At 38.8% G+C, this 20,509-nt stretch overlaps 2 protein-coding genes across 3 annotated transcripts in view; both read right to left on the minus strand.

The window, feature by feature from the left end:
• The window catches only part of ACAT1 (acetyl-CoA acetyltransferase 1), a 10,841-nt gene extending 7,621 nt beyond the window's left edge, over nt 1-3,220 (minus strand). Inside the window, exons 1-2 of the mRNA XM_044441442.1 lie at nt 3,064-3,220; nt 1,203-1,250 (exon numbers count right to left, since the gene is read on the minus strand). Coding sequence (XP_044297377.1) covers nt 1,203-1,250; nt 3,064-3,099 — 84 coding nt within the window. The 5' untranslated portion in view covers nt 3,100-3,220. The remainder of the gene's footprint in view (nt 1-1,202; nt 1,251-3,063) is intronic.
• A 1,676-nt stretch (nt 3,221-4,896) lies between these two features.
• Nucleotides 4,897-20,509, minus strand: part of CUL5 (cullin 5) — a 40,965-nt gene continuing 25,352 nt past the window's right edge. For both annotated transcript variants that reach the window (XM_044441437.1, XM_044441438.1), the window contains exons 10-19: nt 20,327-20,434; nt 19,658-19,722; nt 19,073-19,205; nt 17,254-17,385; nt 16,294-16,417; nt 15,939-16,114; nt 15,592-15,753; nt 14,841-14,959; nt 11,829-11,952; nt 4,897-8,789 (exon numbers count right to left, since the gene is read on the minus strand). In XM_044441437.1, the coding sequence (XP_044297372.1) occupies nt 8,595-8,789; nt 11,829-11,952; nt 14,841-14,959; nt 15,592-15,753; nt 15,939-16,114; nt 16,294-16,417; nt 17,254-17,385; nt 19,073-19,205; nt 19,658-19,722; nt 20,327-20,434 (1,338 nt within the window). In that variant the 3' untranslated portion in view covers nt 4,897-8,594. The remainder of the gene's footprint in view (nt 8,790-11,828; nt 11,953-14,840; nt 14,960-15,591; nt 15,754-15,938; nt 16,115-16,293; nt 16,418-17,253; nt 17,386-19,072; nt 19,206-19,657; nt 19,723-20,326; nt 20,435-20,509) is intronic.

Below are 20,509 nucleotides of genomic sequence, written 5' to 3' on the forward strand. Positions count from 1 at the left end.
TCTGTTGACTCTAGAACTGGCACAAGTCTCTTTATTCAGTGATAATATGTTATTCTAGCTAAGCAAGATTAATGTAAAATTGCCACTAATTAAAGGTTACAAGTCACAGAGATGGAATACTTCCCTCCTTGCTATTTTGGGAGAGTGGTCAAAAAGCATTAAGTTTAATCATCTCATCCAGTAGTTGGAAAGACAGAGCTATACTATAGCCTTGATAACCTGTACAGGCCAAATTACAGACATTCTACCTAGATAAATTCAGAAGAGAATAAAGCCAGATAACAAGAAGTCATGTCACACTATAAAAACAATGTCCTTTATTTTGGCATGAACTTTTCTTGGAAACAACCAGCTTTATCAGACACATGTGGCAAGCCAACAACATATTTGTTTGTATGCAGACGGTCATCTGTTCCATCTCTTATTTTTAAATGCTAATAACAGGCAACTGGGGTAGAGGGGTGGAAAGAGAATTGATGGCCTTCATGATTCACTGAAATAGAGTTTAAACTTTTCCCTGTTCTTGATAAAAAATTGTCTCCCCACAGAGCTGCAGGAAGGAGGTAATTTGTGAGGATGGTAGTATAGGAGGAAATGTTTTTAAAAGTACCTTCCAGTTTTGAACAAAATCCTTCACCTATCTTATTAGCAATTAAAAGCAATGTTATGGCTGCTAGACAGTATCTTGGATTGTTGGGATCCCCAACTATGAGTTGGAAAAATTGCTCCCATCTTGCAGCTGGGATCCACATTTCTATCTCCTTTACCACTCTGTAGTCAACATGAAAAGAACAGTGACAACTGCATTTTCAAGAATGTAAAAGTGTTCTCCAGTACAGGCTTTCCAGTGTACAGGGAAAATACCATCACTACTAAGATACAACATATACTGGCTGTACCTCAACTTCCTTCTGTCCTGCTCTGAGGCACCATACTTAAGATGACTCAGGGCACAAGAGTGTGGTGGCAACCCCTGTCTCCAACTCACCCCCTCCCTATGTAGGATGCACATAATTTTTCATGTTCAGCAACTCAACTACATTGAGTGCTAAACCAAAAGTACATTTCATGTCTGATTCTGAATCACTTCATCTATCTCAACACATCCTCTTACAGTGGAAAGAACATGTTCTGGTAAGAGCAATCAAATCTGTAGTATTGTTATAGCAAATCCCTGAATTCCCACAAGGCTTCACACTTACATTTAAGCCACGCTGAGATGAATAGCCTCGGCTTGCAAATATTAACGCCTGAAAACAGAAGTTATTTTTAGTAGGCCATGACTATTACCTCTATGTCAAACTTATTGTTTACTGACTAGAAAATACCAAGGACCCCTGTATTTTTTGTCTTGCATATTTTAAAGTTGGCAGCAACACACATAACAGTAAATTTTTGGAACACTCCAAAGCTTCAAAAATTTCTTTTTACCATGTAAATTGAATGCATCAACAGTAATTTGTCATAACTCCGTGAAGAATTTTCAAATGTATGACTTTGCAAAGATCATAATATACTTGTCAGTTAAACAATAAGGCTGTATTTCACATGTTTCATCATACACACTGGTGTTTATTTAACCCTTTGATCCTAAGACTGTTGTCCCTTTTTGCATTTTAGGTGAACAAATACTAGCACTGAGTGAATCTGCAATTTTTAATCCCTCTGTTTTATGTACTCTGTTTTTGCTACACTTAACAGTGTCACACAAAGATGAGGATACACCAGTGTTTCCTAGTTAGCTATCTTTTAAAAAACTTCCTGCATATTCACATTGTTTTAGGAGAGCTAATTGCTCTTTGATGCAAGAGAAAGATTAAAAATTATTTTGGATGTAAGAGGACCATGAGGCAACCACCTCAACAGGTGATTCTGGGAACCATTAAAGACACCAGAATGGAAGGTATTATCCACCAGGGAAATCTCCCATAAAAGCCCCCGTTAATGTGCTTTAAACAAGATAGTATCTTAGGAATCACATCTCATATTTTTAGCAAAAAGAGGAAAGAGGGGATACTATTTGGATTTTTCATTTTGTGAAACAAAGTATCTGGCACTGACCCTGCTGCAGGCAGCTCCTATGCCTTAAAGGGTGGAACAAAGCATGCAAGAAGAATTAGGCACAACAGAATGCAAGGGGCACTATTAATAGCAACACACAGTTTTTAAAAAAAATGAATAGGGAATATATTTTTTAAAGGTAAAAATTCAAAGCACACGTAATCCTAGAGTCTATCCTCACAATGACCTCAACAAATCATCTGACAGGTAGCAGGAGCACCACTTAAATCTCTACTCGACATCTAGATGAGTGGTAGAACAGAGGTTCTGGATTAGACCAAATCAGCATGGGAAGGCCCATTCATCAAAGCAAATGAAACCACCCGATTTAATTTTTTTTTTAATAAAGAGAAGCAAGTAAAACGACCCCCTCTAATCATCAACATAGAAGTGAAACTACAGCTTCCCCAGGAACACATTGCTTTTTAAACCAGAAAAGACTCCAACAGAATGATCCACCCCGCATTCCGTGAAGTGGTCCAGACCAGAACTGTGGCGCTAGGCCGTTTCTTCCGCCACTCCGTGTCCCGCGCGAGCGATGGGGAGCCGGCCACGGATTGTCACGGGCCCAACGACACACGGAGAGCCAATGTGGCGCCAAGGTTAGGCTGCTGGACTAGCGCTGGGGAGAGCCGCGTCCGAGCCCCCATTCGGCCACGAAGCGCACAGGATGCCTTCGAGCGCCTCACCGGCTCAGCCTAGCCTACCTCACAGAGTTGCGAGGAGGAAGGCTACGCAATCGCCCCCGGCCCCTTTCAAGAGGCAGAAGGGCGGGGTATAAGAAATGAGTGCATGCATAAACGGACGAACGGGGATCCCCTCGCAGCGCGGCTGCCGCCCCTCAGGTGGGCCCACGCACACCCTCTTTCTCGCCCACCCTTTAATTTCCCCAGGAGAAGGCGGCGGCCAGGCGCCAGCGGGAACTCCGAAGCCGCCATAAGCCAGCTCGACTCTGCGCGAAGGGTGGAAGCCGCGAAGCCCGTCGCGCGGCCTTCCCCTCACCCGAAGCGTCTTCGGCACCTGCCGTGCACCAAACATGTCTGCCCTCGGCTCGCCTCGCCTCAGCAGCAGCAGCAGCAGCCCTGAAAAACCCCTCAGCTGCCACGACGACCCCACGAGCCGCGCCGTCACCTTCAACCAGCACCAGCGGCCGCACGCCTGGGCCCGCCCCACGCGCACGCCGCCCACTCGATGCGGCCAATCAGGCGCAGGAATGGCGGCTCCGTCACTCCATCCCTGCCCTCCAGGTTTGCGGAAAAGGGGGCGTGGCATCCCCAGCCGGAGATCTATTGGCTGGCAACGCAAGAGCCGTCAGTCTTAAGAGGCGTGGCTCGACCAGACATGAACGATTCTATTGGATAGGCGCACGAGACACGCAAGAGAAACGTGGTTTGGAGGGGGTGCTTTGAGTTCTGTTGGCGCTGCACTACCGAAGGAACGTGTGAACACATATGGAATACTGGCGAGGACCCTCTCTGTCATCTGTTTACAGAAGGAGCCCGCACTGACGCTCTTTGCTGCTTCACAAAGGCGTAAAGTTAAAAGCAGATGTTCATTTTCGAAAAACAAAAACAAGGAGAGAAAAGGCTTGGAGAAATGCAAGTCTGTCCAATTTTCTGGGACTGGGACTTGCTGGAAAAGGACCGACTTTTGTCTAAATCTGCAAAGTGTTGGAGTTCCATTGTTAGAGTGTGCAATAAAAAATAAGAAATGGTCAATACGAAATTGTCTTGAGTCAACTCATCCACTAGTCTCTGATTGGCAGTAACTAGCTAGGCTTTCTGACAGGGATCTTCTTTCGTGGCTTCCCGGCTTTTGTGCAGCCTTTTTCCATTTCCAGTAGGTTGAAATACACCTCCTAAGCATTACTGGGAGCAATAGCTTTAAGCTACAATATGCTGGTTTAGCTTTGCACATGGCCAGCACTGGAAATGTGGTTCCTATGAGCTTTGCAGAAATTGAACTCAACCCTCAAGGTGTAAGAGATTCCTGGCCAAGGAATTCCCAATGAAAGTTTAGTCTGGCCACTGGTATTTATCTGGTGAACATAGACTTCAGTGATGGACCTAGAAGCATCCTTTTGTATGTGAAAGAGACCAGATGAAAACCACCGTTTTTGTCAACAGACAAGCATGCCCAAAAAGCTGCTCAATATTAGACACCACTGGTGGTGCCTTTAGTGGTTTATCCTAAAGAATCTATTTCATCTCTGTCATGCCTTTATCACAGATCTGTAAACGTGTTGCAATTAAAATATACTCTGAATGTGACCAAAAGGATACAGCTATAACTACATTACATGGTTCAGGGCATGGGTCCTCACGAACACACATTGTTGGAAGACGCTTTAACACTTAAATCAAACAACTTTAAGCAGAAGCAAAATAATAACAATAACAATAACAATAACAATAACAATAATAATGGCTTTTACCAATATGGATCACTGTATTTGAAGGACCAGATGGGAATTCAGGGCATTGATCTAAAGTGGTTTCATTCCTTCTTGACTGCCTTTGGAGCTGGCCAATTTTAGAAATGCATCTGCAGTTTTCTAATGTACTCCACAGTATTCTTTCCCTCTCATTCATGTATGCAGTATCTGAATTTTCCAAAACAGAAGGTAGACAGTACTCATTGTCCAAGGGCTAGTATAAGTCTAAAAGCAGATTTGGGCGAAGGAATTCTCTACAGGACCAACTGGATGTGACGTTCACTGCAGTAAGAATACATTTCAGGCTATTACAGATCTTGGATGTTACAACAAACCTTATACTCTGGATTTCCTGTATTTCATTCCCATTTTTGAAATATTCTGGAGATAACACCAAAATATTTTGATATTTTATATTACATTTTTATTTTGCAAGAAAATAAATTATACAACTTAAAAAATAAAATCCCAAAATTAAGCAGTACATCAAAATAGTTCAGCCAGACTGCCATACAAGAAAAAACTGCTACCAGTCAAAATTGTACAGCATTATCTCAGTATGTAGTGGCACACATTCAAAACTGTAAATAACCATATGTAGATATTACAACCTAGGAAACTCATGTTTGTGTTGCACTCCAGGCTACATATAGTCTATTAACAGGAAAGCTCTCCAGTACTGGTTCATTTCACAAATAGGACTGTGAATTTACAAAGGTAGCGTCCCAGCCAGTTCCATGAAGTAGAAAATGGTTTTGCACTCAAAATACCAAATAATTCCATGAAGCTATCAAATATTTCTCTCAGCTGCATTTTTAAAATTTGTACCTTTCACTGTAATGTGAACTAATCAAACATGTTTGAATACTTAGGCCATTTTACATTGGGAAAAAGCCACCATTAAAACTTAACTTTAACTACACTATGCTCCAACAACAAGAACAGGTTTAAACAAATGAATAGGTAGAAAACAAGGGATACCAGTGGGATAAAGAAAAAAAATATGGAAGACTTCAAAATTAAGCATGAACCTCATTGTGACAATGCATTTGTATAACTATGTTTAAAATCAATGCAACCTGCATTATTTTTCTTATCTAGTATTACTTATACAAACCACAATGGCAGTGCTTGTGGCAACATACATTTTCAGAAGCAGCACCTCTTTATGCTAGGTCTTTGGAGAAAAATACCCAAAGCTAAAAATCAGCTTTAAAAGTGCTATGTTGCCATATTGCAATGAATGATAATTTCATTTATTTTTAGATTGATGTTTTCATAGTTCTGCATACATGTTTAGACCAGTATATTTTTCTGTTCCTGATAACCTTAGCCTTAAGGGCATCTTGGTGAAAGTGTCCTGACAAAGGATGCGAAACGTGATTCTGCAGCTGTAAGGAAATTGCTGGTGTGATTTTCAGATTCAGTGTTTTACATGACATCCTGCTCCAATGCACACAAAAGGAAAAAAAAACTGAACCAGGCACGTTGGCCATTATAATTCCCCGGCCACATGTAGGAAATTTGTGTGTGTATTAAGCATAAGTAATAAGAGACATTAATGAGCACTCAATATTTTCCTTCTATGTAAATGAACAAAACAGACTTATTGGCAAGATCCATACAGCCCCATGTGTGCTCCTAAAGTGCTTCCACAGGTGCATGGGGTTTTGGCAATTTTCCCTTCAAAGCACAGCCTCTGGGGCTGCACTGGACATCTCTCTTGTCTGGGGACACAAGGGACTGGGAGGGGGACGGGAATTCTGGAAAATCACAAACGAAGATCACTGGAGCCATTTAGATTCTGGCCACTAATTCCAATCTTCAAAAGTATTTGCACTGCTAGGAACTGAAAAAGGAGTGACTCCGAAGGTCAAGTGGCTAGTGTTTGAACAACAGGAAGAAATTAAATATGAGATTTAGAGCTGGTGTTGTATTTAATGTCATGCCTTACTCCCTCCATAACAGAATCGTTCTGAAGCAATACATTCAAAACACTCTATCAAAGTATTTGAAAATATGTACATACATTAAAAAAATCTTTGCCTACCCATTCCTACCTGTATATAGAAATCAAATGCAAAGTTGCAGCATGTACAAGAGACCTTTGAGGGAACCAATTTTTCTTTTCCTTTAACACCTACTGAAAGTTCGATAGTCAAGTTCAACCTTCTAAAACTCTTATCCACAAGATTTTGAGGCTGAATTTTAACAATCCTATGTTAATTTCAAAGTGATTTAAAAATATTATCATCTTTTGTATAAGTAAAATAAAATCCAGAGAAAATGAGATTTTAAATCACTGCCCATTTTCATGTACCTGCCATTTGCTTATCTATTTTGTTGCTTTCTGACACCTCAGAGTATGTCAGTTCCCCAGTCCACCCCCTAAGCATGTTGGTATATAGGGTTTGTTAAGGGTAAACTTACCAGCCTCTGTGTGTGCACTGACAGTAAATGTTTGGGGCATTATTACCTGTAAAATAAAAGAATCCTTACCAAATTCACTTTGCCCTTGTAACAGTCTGTTTTAATCTCACTTTTAAACCAATGAGCAGCAAAAGATAGAATTATTATGTGCAACTACCAGCCCCCAAAGGACAAGGCAACTAATCTGGACTGCTAAAGTTTCAAAGGTAGTTTTGTAAAGTTGCTGTCTCATATGTAAAAGCAGAAGCAGGGCACAATTAGAAACTAACTTGCCTTTTTCTATTAGATAGCCTGTTGACACTAGTAGGACTGAGGTCACCAACAAGAATCCATCTCATAAGAAGACGTTTCAGAGCAGACTGACACAGTAACTCTGCAATTGCTTAGGAAAGGATGATGGAGAGAGACATCCACCAACACTTGTTTTAATTTTGATTTACTGACCTCAGTAAAACAGATTCTACCCCAAAACAGTCCTTCACTTCTTTAAGTCTGAGGCAAATTTTTATACATGGAAGGAAATAAATGGGCACACTCCACCAGTAGGGGTTCCTACACATTCACCTAAAGCAACTGGAGATTGGCTGCAGTAATTTTTGATAGGTTAGATAACCTGGTTGGATTTGTGTCCATTTGTCTGCATATTTTTATGGAGCTGGTCTAGTAGGCCAAAGAATTGACATCTTCCACACATTTGGGGGTTTTTTTAGAGCAGAATTGTATTTAAAATGTAACATATTTTTAAATAAATAGTAAAATAAGAAATATATAGGGATTGTCAAAATGTTAATGACTATTTTAGGGAATTTGTGCATTGGTTGTTTAATTCATTCAGATTTATGCAAGCATACTAAAACAGTGAATACAAATATTAAATGTACAAAGAAATACACTTAATATTTCATTTTGTTTCAAGATAAACAGATCCATCCATGAAACAGTTATTAAAGGTGAAGCAGCACCTCTTTTTTTTTCTTTTTTTTTAAAGGAGGGGGCTGAAACAAACCACCTGTCCAAACATTTACCCAGGTTTTGTAAAAAAAAGTTACAAATTCAATAGATCCTGTTTAACTTCACTTGTGTCTCAGTATCCAAAATCCAGTTGTTATACTGAAGCACTTGCTTGAGCCAACAGATGAAGTTTTATCTTCAGCTGTGATGTCTTGCTCAAATGTTACACATAAGAGAAGATCAAAAATATTTAGGCTGTTGATCCAAAACACAAAGTGTGAAGTGCTACATCTAGTCCTATTTGCTTTATGTTTAATGAGAAAACTAACAGCAGTTCCTCAGTGCATGGATATTTGAAGGTATTTCCTTGTGCAAGTACTGTTCATCTAACCCTCACGCCCAGCCCCGCCCCTCGGTTCTCTCAGGTGGGTGCAAATCAAATCTAAAAAATTCTCACAACAGGCTCTTCGTGAATGCAAAGTTTCCCCACAAAAACAGCATGCTGTTAAAAACATGTGCAACATGAAGGGAATGCCGTCATGCTAGCTGAAAAAAAGGTTGGCAAAACAACGTCCTCTGGTAAAGTAAGGCAGGGATTTGAATATGTAATACAAGTCAAACAAGTCCTTTTTCAGCTCAGTCCCTTTTCTTGTAGTTTTGTCTGCCCAAACCACCTTCAATGCACATTTCTTGGTGTCTTCCAGGAAGAGTCTTCAAGCTATGCCATGTATATAAAAGTGTTGATATCTGATTCATCTCTTCTGATATATTTGTGTTCTATAAGCCATTCTATCTGCTCTTTTATCATTTTCTTCTGTGGCAAGAACATGTTTTTTAATATCTCTACTAGTTCAGTCTGAAGCTGAGCATTAGTAATTTTCTTCCTCATTTTCATTATTTGGATGATAGCCTCCTAGGCAAAGGAAAGGAAGAAAAAGTACTTTGGATACACAGTGTACAAGGCTAGCAAAAGAGAATCTAGTTAAATGGTTGGCAGAGAAGTCATGCACCAATTGCAGAGGCACCTATTTGTATTTTATATCAGGGCATTCATATTTTGAAAACAGAATCGCTTGTTTCAGTAAGAGAGACGATATAAATGTGGCTCCCAATGACAGCCACCTTAGATTAAGACCGCATTTCATCCCATACTTACCAGTTCAGCTGCATCCATGTGGGCTGCTTTATCAACTTGATTAGCAAACAGACAGATGACACCTCCTTGAGGGATGTCAGCCACCAGGCAGTACCCAAGTCAACATAAGCACTAACATAAATTACATTTTGCTAGAGTAGGGGACCTCTAGTAAATCACTGATAGCATTAGCTAGCACACTGGGGTTTCTGGAGAATCCCCTCACATCAGCTAACATTCTTGGCATTACTCTGGGAGCTTCCTTCCAGAGGTGCAACGTTGAAGTTAGTGCTTGGATACCACCCACTACCTGCAGGGCTGCTAGACACAAGTCAACCACCCACAGGGAAGCAACGCATTTTTGACGGGAAGAACTGTAGGAAAAACTGGAACCATGGATGAATGCCAAATGGAAGCATGGGAAACTAATTTATATTACTACATCATGTATAGTACTTTTACAAAAGTGCACCAAAGGGAGAAAAGGGAAATTTTTGTTTGAAATATACAGTTAGCCTCTCTAAGCTTATATGATAGAAATGTACACATGTACAAGCACAAGTTTCAGTTGATGACAATGAAAATAAGCTCATTGCCACTGTGCTAGTTTAGGAACTCATCTGGAACAGTAAGTTCCTGAGTTATGGCTGAAGGGGATCAACATAAGATGAATAATACCATATGGAAGCCAGGAGTTTGCAAGTGCCACTGTATGCCATACAGGATAGACTGATTATGGAAATTAAAAAAAGCATATGCATGTCAGTCAGCTGGGCAGCTGTGGGTATACATTTCCAACTCACCATACAGATTCCTGCTAAACTGAACATAAATTGGTGCAGTGCAGGACGAACTGGTATTACACAGTCTTTCATAAATGTATCATCATCTTACTGACAACACTGCCTTCCACCCACCTACCGTAAAAAGCCTTTAAGAAAGGTAAGGTGATTTTATGAAGGCTTTCCTTTTGGAGATACTGGAAGGAAGAGTTGGGTTTCTAGATGTGAACTGAAAGTTTGCAGAATATTCTCCTATATTTCACCCATTTTAGTATGTGGCTGTGAAGTCATTTAGACTGTAGGACCTTTTTGGTAGTCTATGGGTGAGTTCTGGCAACATGCCAACTCACCCTTACTGTGGGTTGTTTTTCCTTTTTGTTTCCAACAGGTCCTCCGGCTGGAATCCCAGGGTCCTGCATAGGAAGGCCCATCAGTTTCCCCCTTTCCTGTTCCTTTTTGCTCATGAATTGTTCTTACTTTCCCAAAGGCACATGCCACCACCAAAAACAGTAGTAACTTCAGTGATACAAAAGTGGCATATTGGTGCAACCCTCACTGGCTCCTTACCCTTTTTTAAAATGGGGTAAAATGTGTGGGTGGCACAAAAGGGTGGAATTTTGTTTATCTAAAATCCTTGTTCATCTGAATTTTGTTCATCTGAATCCTTGTCTGGCCAATGCCCAGGTAAACGTTGGCTGACAAAGTGCTACAGCAACATCCATCAACCTTGACCACACAAGGCTGCACACAGCTTGTTTTGCACATACGTTATAGTTGTCATTAAGTGAACTGTCAATTAAAAAGCAAAGCAGCAAAGGGTTTCTTCTGAAAGATGGTGGTGAGAACATCTTTCCCTCAGGGGTGTGAGCTTTAGTATTTTTAGTATTCCCCAGCTGTTCCCACTCCCCACCACCTTTTCTGCACTTCCTTAGCACCAAGATACTCCAGATGGGAGATCCACATTTCACCCCCTTGCATGAGCATTTTCTTTTGAAAGCTGTTCTTTTCTTTCAACATATCTAGAAAATTAGTACATTTATACACAAATACATGAATGCACATTAATGTATGTATTAATTAAATATGAAGTCATAATCTCTGAGAACTCAGTCTCTTTTTGTGTTGAACATGAAGACCCATCTAGCATGACCAGCTATGTCTCTCCAGAGTCTCAAAGGCTTTTCTTAGCATTCACTAGGTGAGAGCTTTTAACCAGAGGGCCCAGAGATTAAAATTGGAACCTTCCATACCCAAATGTTCTACTTCTAAATTACAGCTCTCTCCTGCTCTGTATATTCGACAGTTATGAGAGTTGTGACTATTCCATGCTAAAATATAACTGTTGAACCCAAGTAATCTAAACACTGCAAGCTATGCAACTTATATACACTTTTCCAGTGTACATATTCTTTCCTTTAATCTTGTGGTTAATAATAGGGAAGGAGAGAGAATATTAATGAAACATCACTCCCAACCACTGACAAGTCATACCAACCATTACTCCAGCTTTTTAAAAAAGCATGACCACATACTTTCAAGCACATCTTAGCAGCCATAAAGGCAAGAGCTTTTTAAAAAATGTTAACATGATAGCTGAGGTTCTCAGGAAATTGAATTCTGCTTATGCTGTCATGGAATTGCAACACACACATCCCTGATCATTATTAATCTGCGACAGTATTTCAAATCATTCTCCTTCTTATTTAGCATGCACTGAAATCTGCTTGGACATGTTGCCCCACTCAGCTTTCTAACTCAGTGCTAAACTAATTTTCATACACCTGCATTGTGGAGTCCTTTTGATCACAAAGTGAGGTAGTTAAATATGAATGTCCACATCTTCCAGTCTCAGTTCTATTCGTCATTTACTTAGATACACCGTGAAGGAAGGGGTGGCAATCAGGCTGTCAGGTACAGAGGCACTCTAGATTTGTCAAAAGCCTGTCCATCAATCATATCTATTAAGTTCTAGTAATTTCAAAAAGAGAAGCAGAAGTAGAGAACAGTATAAAGTTATACTGGCTTCTTTACATACCTGGGTTCGTAATATTCTTAACTGAACTATCCCTTCATTTTCCTCTTCTCTCATTCTTTCTGTAGTTAGTTGGAGTCTACCAATTAGGTTTATCTTACCTCTCTTCTGAACTTTAGCATTTTTTCTGAAAGAATCAAACAGAAGAGAATACAAAAACATAGGAAATGTTAAGATCCTACTTTATATTCCTAGTCCTACTTGGCAGAAGTTCACCAAGAAGTAACATAGCTAATTCCAAGTCTTAATTCCCAAGAACCGTTAAATGGAGACACTAGGAATTGACTCTGCACCTTCTGATCCCTAGTCTTAATGGGTTGTAGGCAGGCTGCCAAAGTATTTTAATTCAAACAAGTGTTAAATTGTTTTTTTTAATAGGCTGTCTATCCTTTTCTTTTTAAGTTGCTTTTAAGTGATAGCTTTTAAAATTTTTATTGCTTTAAGTCATTATGGTATTAAAATATATATTTATGTCCGTAAATAGTATTGAGAAACCTATTGATAGCTAAAAGACAGTATATGATAAACAAACAACATGCATTCTATCACTATAAATACCACAAATGCTAAACAGTTGTACTATGTTTACGGTGCTCAAAGTACACACATCATCCTGTATTTTTATAAGCAAGCTGATAAAGTAAGCTGATACTGTTATTCTCACACTGTTGATACTGTTAGCTGCCTGGAGATCTTTGGTTATTAAGCAGCATACAAATAATGAAAATATGGATGGGGGGAGAGACGCATTCAGAACATGGTGCTAGAGGAGCGCTTTCCAAGTATTCCAGACCAGTGATTACCAACTCCCTAGGGGCACTGGAAAGATCCATGGAAGCAGTGATTGGTTATTTTAAATTTGCAGAAGAGCAAAAGCCCTAGTACAAAGAAAGAGTAATGGGGCACAAGGATTGTTTATATTCTTTATATTCTTTTTGGCGCCAGGTGAAAACCTTTTTATTGAATGTTGTTTTAGAATTAGTGATTTTAGAAGCTAGCAGTTACTTTTTACTTTTATCTGATGTATTTTTCCTACTTTTTATTATTCCTATTTATTGTTTATATACTGATGTTTTATTGTTGTTTTAATGTTGTAAGCCATCCTGAGACATTGTCGTAAAGGATGGCATATAAATGTTTTAAATAAATAAACAAAATTGTTGCCCAAGAGGAAAGGGGGCAGCAGCCTGAAAATTTGGGGGACCACTGCTCTAGACCTACAAAAAGATGAACGATGGTGTCCGCAATTACATCAAGCCAGAATTTTCCTCTGAAGAAAAAATGATGTAACTGAAGCAGTGATACTTCAGGCACATCATGAAAAGGCAAGACTCACTGGAAAAGACAGTAATGCTGGGGAAAATCAAAGCCAGGAAAAAAAGAAAAAGAAAACCACCATCCTTTATGGATTATTTTCATAAAGGAAGTCACTGCCCTGAATTTTTACAAGAGTTGAGTAGGGCTGTCAAGGACAGGGCATTTTAGAAAGCAACTTTTCCCCTCAGCAGGAAAGCTATTAAGGTGGTGTGCCTCTGGAGGTTAATGGATTCAGATGATTCTCATGGGCCCTGGGGAATTTTCTTGCTGATATGGCTGGTGGTTCTGCTGAAACCCTGGTTGATCTCTGGAATACAGAGATGATTCAAGCAGCTGACACAGAGCTCCTATATCTGTGGCATAACCTGGAATTGAGAGTAAAGGAAATGACCTGAGGGGTGATGGAGGTGCATGAGTAGTGGAAGGTGTTCCAACTATTCTGGATAGGGGTGCACTCCCCTTGAAGCAGCAGCTTTGGAGTGCTCATTGATCCATCTTTGTCAGAGTGCCTTTCACCAGTTTCAGCTAATAGCCCAGCTAAATCTCTGTCTGGATAGGGACTACAATACCCAATGAAACTTTTCTTCCAATCACAATATACCTGGTCACAATGTTGAACGTCTGAACACCACCTCTGAGGGAGGCTCGGGCGGTGGCAACAAGGAGGGCATTCTTTGTGGTAGCCCCCAAATTATGGAATGATCTCCCCACCAAGGCCTACCTGGTGCCAACCTTACTATCTTTTCAGCCCAGGTTAAGACACCCTCTTTGCCAAAGGATTTACCAACTTCAAATAGTACATGAGATTGGGAATATTGCCAGCTTTTTTCTTTTCTTTTCTTTTCTTTTTTGGCCTAGCAATATGGTCTGGTTTCAGTTTAGTTAAAATGTATTTCTAATTTTTCATGTAATTTTATTATTTTGTTATTTTTATATTGTATCGTACTGTATTTATTAGTTGTTGATCACTGCTCAGAGAACTCTGGCAGTACAGAAAACAAAACAAACTAATGGGATGTCACAGACTTCTTTTGAACACCATTCAGCATTTCGCTTCACCTACAACAACCTAATTAAAGTCCTGACTGGCAGCATGCTTAGCCAATCGGAGTTAAGAAGACAGACCTCAACGGTGCCAGACAAAGGCAAGTCATGGTATACATTCAGGGAATTCTCAAGGAATGGAAGTACTAATGGAGAGGATGACAGGGCTCACATGGCCATGTGTTCTATAGATAAGCTTTAGAATATGGGCCCTTATTTTTGCAAATGCGTAATACTTACTGGGACTTTTCACTAGCAAGGAACACATAAGCAAAATAGCTGTAACTTGCAAAGGAAGCTGCAGGAATGTGCACACGCATTTGGATTTTAAAGAATCTAAAGATAAGTAAAGGTAAATCCTTATCCTCAAGAAAGGTCTCGATAAAATATTTTTGACAGAACAATCATAAAAGACTTCCAAGAACATTTGGATGACTGAACTGTATGCGCAATAAAATGAACAACATTCATACAATGTGAGGTGACTAAAACTTTTACTCTAAATAATAGTAGAAATAGGTAAATGCTAACAAGTCAGGCATACATTTTATTCTGCTATACCTCAAACATTAACTTTTAGAATATCAGGTCTATTACATATTAAAACTTTTCTTCTATAAAATATTTAGGGAACAAGCCAATATTACATCTTACATTAAGCTGAATTCCTGGTTCACTGAGAAAAGAGTTCCTTCTGTAAAGTCTTTGGGTGAATTGACTTGAGGTTCATATAATAAAACCTGACGTTTCAACTTCGGAAATGCTACAAGAGACTGGTGAAAAGACAGAGATGATGAAAATAAGTAGTTAGTCTTCATTTTAACCAATTGTTGAGGCCAAACCTTTATTGCATATGCGAACGTGGTTTCCTAAAGTTAAAAAGACACAAATACTACTGATATCTGTCCTTAATTCTCTCTTACAACATCCTTAGCAAATAGAAAAAAGGATGGGGAAAACTATATTTGAAGATCAGACTAAACTGTAGTTTAGCAGATGAGGAAAATACCACTGAGAGCCTTGGACTCATGTAGAACCCAATTTTGCAGCACAAAAAACAGTAGTAAATGTTAATTATAATGTGTTTAAATAAGCTAGCTTTACGTATAACCTACTATTTGAAGATGGATTGCTTAAAACAAACCACAGTTAATATTAATCAAAGTCAGTTGGTTTGGACAAAACAGTAAGGAAAAACATTTTGGCAAAAACAGAAGCAAAGATTTCTAAAGTAGCTGTGCAAGCAAGAGAAGACAGGAGGAAGAGAGTGTCAGACCTTAGGTTTGATGAAACTCTTTCTTATCACACTAAATTATGGTTTCATTCATATGAATGTAGGATGTGGTTTCTGTCCAAATTTGTTGTCATGAACCTATAATAAAGCTGTTGAATATGCTGCACGTACCCACAAAGTTCGCCTAAGCTCAGCATCGGGCAGTTCTGTTGCTAATTTAAGATTTTCAAAGCTGATCTTCTCTCGGGGTCTTTGGTTCCACGCAAAAAGCACAGCCAGCTGAAATGTGGTTACCTCCAAGTCATACTGGCCAACTTCATTCTTAAAAGTTATCTGTAAAAAGGAACAAAAATCAGTCACCAACTGTACTTAAATGCAAACATGTTTCTAGCTCACAGAAGCAAAGTATATTTTTGTTGTACACCACCCAGAGTGGTGGTACAGAAATGAAACAATAACAATAACAGCAGCAGAAGCATATTTAAATAAACTGAAGAGACTGACATAGGCATACATACAATTCCATTGGACATAAGATGATGCCAGTGAAGCTTCCTGCCACTGTGGTTCTTTTTGTAGAACTCTTCTACCTCAGGTATGAGGTCTTCTAATTCCGTGGGTAGCGATACAAAAACTTTTTCAGAACTTCTTGACCAAGCCCCAGCATTTAAAATTTTGATATTCACAGAATCAGCTGTACAGGAAACAGCAAACAGACAATATTGAAACAGTAAACAGGAAATCAAGTCACAACAAGACAAGAGCAAAACAGGCTCTGGTAAGGTAACAAGAGATAACCACATAATTTCATGGTTCTGTTAAGGAAATAAGCTTGGCTCCATGTAACATAAAAACATTTAAAATTAAGAGTACCTGGCAGAGCTAGTTTATTATTTTTGTGCATTTCCTTGAAGGCCTGGTTCAAATCTTCAGATACTTTGATATCCTGGAACATTCGTGCAAGCTTATTTACATAATCTGCTGGCATACCAACTTCCTGTGTAAAGAGATTGCAAACGTAGTCTAGGCACAACTGCATCCTAGTTTCCATCTTTTTCAAACACAGTTCATTCAAAAATTGCATGCTATGTTAAAAACACAACATTCACACACATAATTTACACTGGGCTTAACAGATGTGGGAAAACAGAAGGGTCCAGGTGGTTGACGTAGATACTACACTGTCAATACCCAATGATTAATTCAGCACATATACCATATTTGAATATTACAATTAATTGAACTGTATAATTAAATAGGTCAGTGATTGCCAGCTTCTTTCTTGTTGGGAACTAGGGTTTTCTTGGCCAAATTACCTGGGACGGGATTTATCACCTGAAACCCTCTACTACCTTCAACCAAGCTGTTGATTCCACAGGCAAATGGCTTGGCCAAAAGAGTGGAAACCCACTTTTCAGAAAATGAGTAAATGTGGAGGCACCAAGGAGACTGCCCCCAAGGCCTCATCAGTGCAGATACTTCCAGGATAACCATTCATTTCTGGAAGGAAGAAGTATGGTGGAGAGCGGAGGGAATAGGGTTGTTATACAATGCTAAGGATGTTAAACTAACCACATTATGAATCCACAGATTATTCAGAAAGCTCTTGTTATAATATAAACATCACATGCACAGGTCTTAGGGTTCTCTCTCTAAGCCCCTTTTTAGAACAGAGTTGGTACAACACAAGCCCTATTTGCTGAATCATGGGCAAAATTCTAGGAGGTAGGCTATGAATAATCTGTGATGAAAATACTCACATTATTTGTAATTTTTAATTAAAGGGTCTGTTTTCTGAATAAGAGAAAAGCCAACAGGATTTTATATACTTACTCTCAGCCATTCCACCATATTCTCTTCTATTTCACTGTCTGCTGATATATCCAATATAAGACGTCTTGTTAAGTGAGCTTTGTGGTATCTCATAAAAACATCTTTGTTCTGTACATACTTGAGTACCAGTAACTGTTTTAAAGAGTGTTAGACAAGTTCAATGATTAATATTAACACATACTGTTATTGCAAAACAGAGTTATGCAATGGTAAACTCATGCCCAAATGTATCTGGGGGCAGTTATTGTCTATAAAACTACTGTAACAGATCATGTACTTATCTTCATCACTGAAAAATATTTTAATAATACATAATTTATCATTTATTTGAAACCTTCTGCATATCCCCTTTGAAAAACAGTCATATCTAATTTAGCAAAGAGAACGTATAATATGCAGATATTAATGTGCACTGCTTAAAACTTTCTAGTGTGACTTTAAATCTGTTACCCTAATCCTTGATATAGTGTCTCTTTCTGATAACTCATCAGTGAGAGGAAATAGTCGAGTACATGTTAGCATAACTGAACATTTCTTCCCCCTCCCCCACTCACACAGACCATCTGCCTTTGCATGAGTCACATGCAGATTTAAGGAGGAGCAATTGCACTGAAGTATATTTCTCTGCTCCTCTTCCCCACAAGAGTACCTCCAGTACCCTGAGAATGCTATCTAGAGTCAGGATACTCTGCTGAGTACTGCAAGCTATGCTGTGGGTATGATGGGCAGGGTGGTGATCCCCAGAATTCAGGCTGAGAAACCTGCTGTGAGAGGAGCCTTCCTGAGAAAGGCAAATGCCATTTGTTTTGACAGTATCTGTTACTGGAGCCAACAGAATCATTTAAAACCTTAGCCCAAAATACAGGCATGCCAAAGGACAGGGAAGGTATATCTGTTTTGTTTAGGGCAAATAAACTTGTTATAGCTGACTGGAAAAGATACTACCCCACCAAATAAAGCAATCTTCATAGGGTTATCAGAAGGCCTGGAGAAAAAGAAACCAAAAGTGCTTAGGTGAAATGCTAGACTCACAAAAAAATAAGGGAAGAGGTCCAATGTATTCCATCCAGTAACTTAATACAAAAGCTTCCCCCCTCAGAAAAACATCACAAATAAGAAATCAGTAGTTCAAAAATTTGTACAATTAGAATGGGGGCTCTTGTGTCAAAAGACCTCATTCCAGTACATTAACTTTTTCCATGCTGCTTTTTTATGTTGTTGGGGACATAAAGGACTCCAATTAACTTAGGTATTTTACAGTTTTACGTTCCCATTAATTTCAAAGAACATAGACCAGACCTCTGACAGTAAAATTAAACAGGATATTTTTTATTATTATTGAAAGGTGAGGTGAGGAGAAGAGAGATGACATACCAAAGAACAACTGAACCCATAAATGTTGAGGGGTACATGGAATATGTAATGATTTAGTGTTTATTAAAACAAGTGTTAAAAAGCTGCACTGCTATCCCACTAATTTAGAAGGATTAAACTAAATCATGACAATATGAAATAATCTGACAGGTGCATGCCTTTTAAGTTAAACAAAGGAAGTAAGGCCAGCATTCACTTTCCTGGGCACTGTTAATTGTGTGTAATAGTAAACTATACTGTCTGTGGACAGTTTTGTTGGTCAGCAATGCCCCTAGTCAACAACTACCTTAACGATGGAACCAGTGAAGCACTGAGCCTTTCCTTCCTCTTTATCCAATATTCTAATTAACATCATAGTATTTTTGAGGATAGACATTTAAGAAATGTCACAACCTTAACATGTATTTCACCCAAATAAAAAGTCAGAAACTGTATAAGGACATACCACTTCTTTAAGCTTTGCTTCAATTTCTTCAGAGGTTAGTTTTTTGCTTAGCGGTGTTTTCCTTAGCAACATGTCACAGTAATTTGCAAGCAGTTCTGGACACTTGGACTCTGGCTGCGTTTTCAATCCAACACTAAAGGAACATGAGATGCAGTTGTCATAAGATTATTAGGAGAAATCACTAACTGCAGTTTCACATATACAGTGGTACCTTGGCTTACGGACGCCTCAGTTCATGACTTAATCAGGTCATGAACAGAAATTTCTGAAAAATTTTGCCTCAGGTCACGAACTCTGCATCAGGTGACAATTACACCCGTCTCCCCCTGAGCACGCTTTTATTTAATATATTTAATTTTATTTGATAATTTCACATATGTTCTAGTCTATTCTTATTTGCCCTAGGCTTTGGAGATGGCTCAGATTACAAAACAAAAAAATTAAAAATATAACCTACATTTATTAGAAAATAAGACAAGGGCTTTCTTCAAAAAGAGCTAATTATCAATTCAAGAAGTACTGAACTTGGTATTTAATTTGAAATTGATTAGGTATTTGATTAAAATATATATGTAAATAACTTACCCCTTCTGTTTTAATGGTAATTCAAGTTTAAATATGGTAGCATCATTAACCACTGCTTTATATGCCTAAAATGAAATGAAACAATTCAGTCAACTCTGTTAACATAGGAATACATTCTAGAACATGCCAGTTAAAATCACTTTCCATCTTCTTCAAAGGCCCAGTTCAGATTTCCCACTGGGCCAATTGTCTTCCTGTATTCCTGATTCCCCACTGAGGTCTTAGGTTAATGGTAACAGGCTACAGATGTTGTTGTAAAGTAAGCTATTCATGAACAGTGGAAGGAATCCAATAGGAGGATGGGATATGCATGGGTTGGGGAAGGAGGAATAGTGTGCAAAAACCTGCAGAGGATTCCAGATCATTAAATGGCCCAGCCCGACATCTGAATCAGGTAAATGTGGGGAGAAATCTCTGTTTAAGAAAAACAACATAACCTAGCAGTATTATATCACAGGAATTCCATACCTGGTGGTAAAACTCCCATTGTTAATTGTACAATTTTATGATTACAATCTTGCAGTTATCTAAAGATGTAAAACACTTAAGATGACTGCAAAATGCCTAATAGTTTATTATAACTTTTATTTAAATCATGCAAGTTTTATAAGCCTTCTAAACTCAGGAGAAAACAATGACACAAAACATCAACTGAATTTAATAACAAACCTTATCTCTGGCAGTAAGAAACCTTGGATCATCTTGAAAAGCTTCTTTAACCAGCTTGCTAAATCGATTAAATAATGTAAGCAATTGTTCTACATACTTTTCAGAATCCTAAAAATTGAAGCAAAGCAACAAAAAATAAAAAGCAAAATCTGTGAGGAAAAAATAGCATGTGATCATTAATCA

This window comes from Varanus komodoensis, unplaced genomic scaffold (assembly GCF_004798865.1).
Source record: "Varanus komodoensis strain SLA01 unplaced genomic scaffold, ASM479886v1 scaffold4, whole genome shotgun sequence".
NCBI lineage: Eukaryota > Metazoa > Chordata > Lepidosauria > Squamata > Varanidae > Varanus > Varanus komodoensis.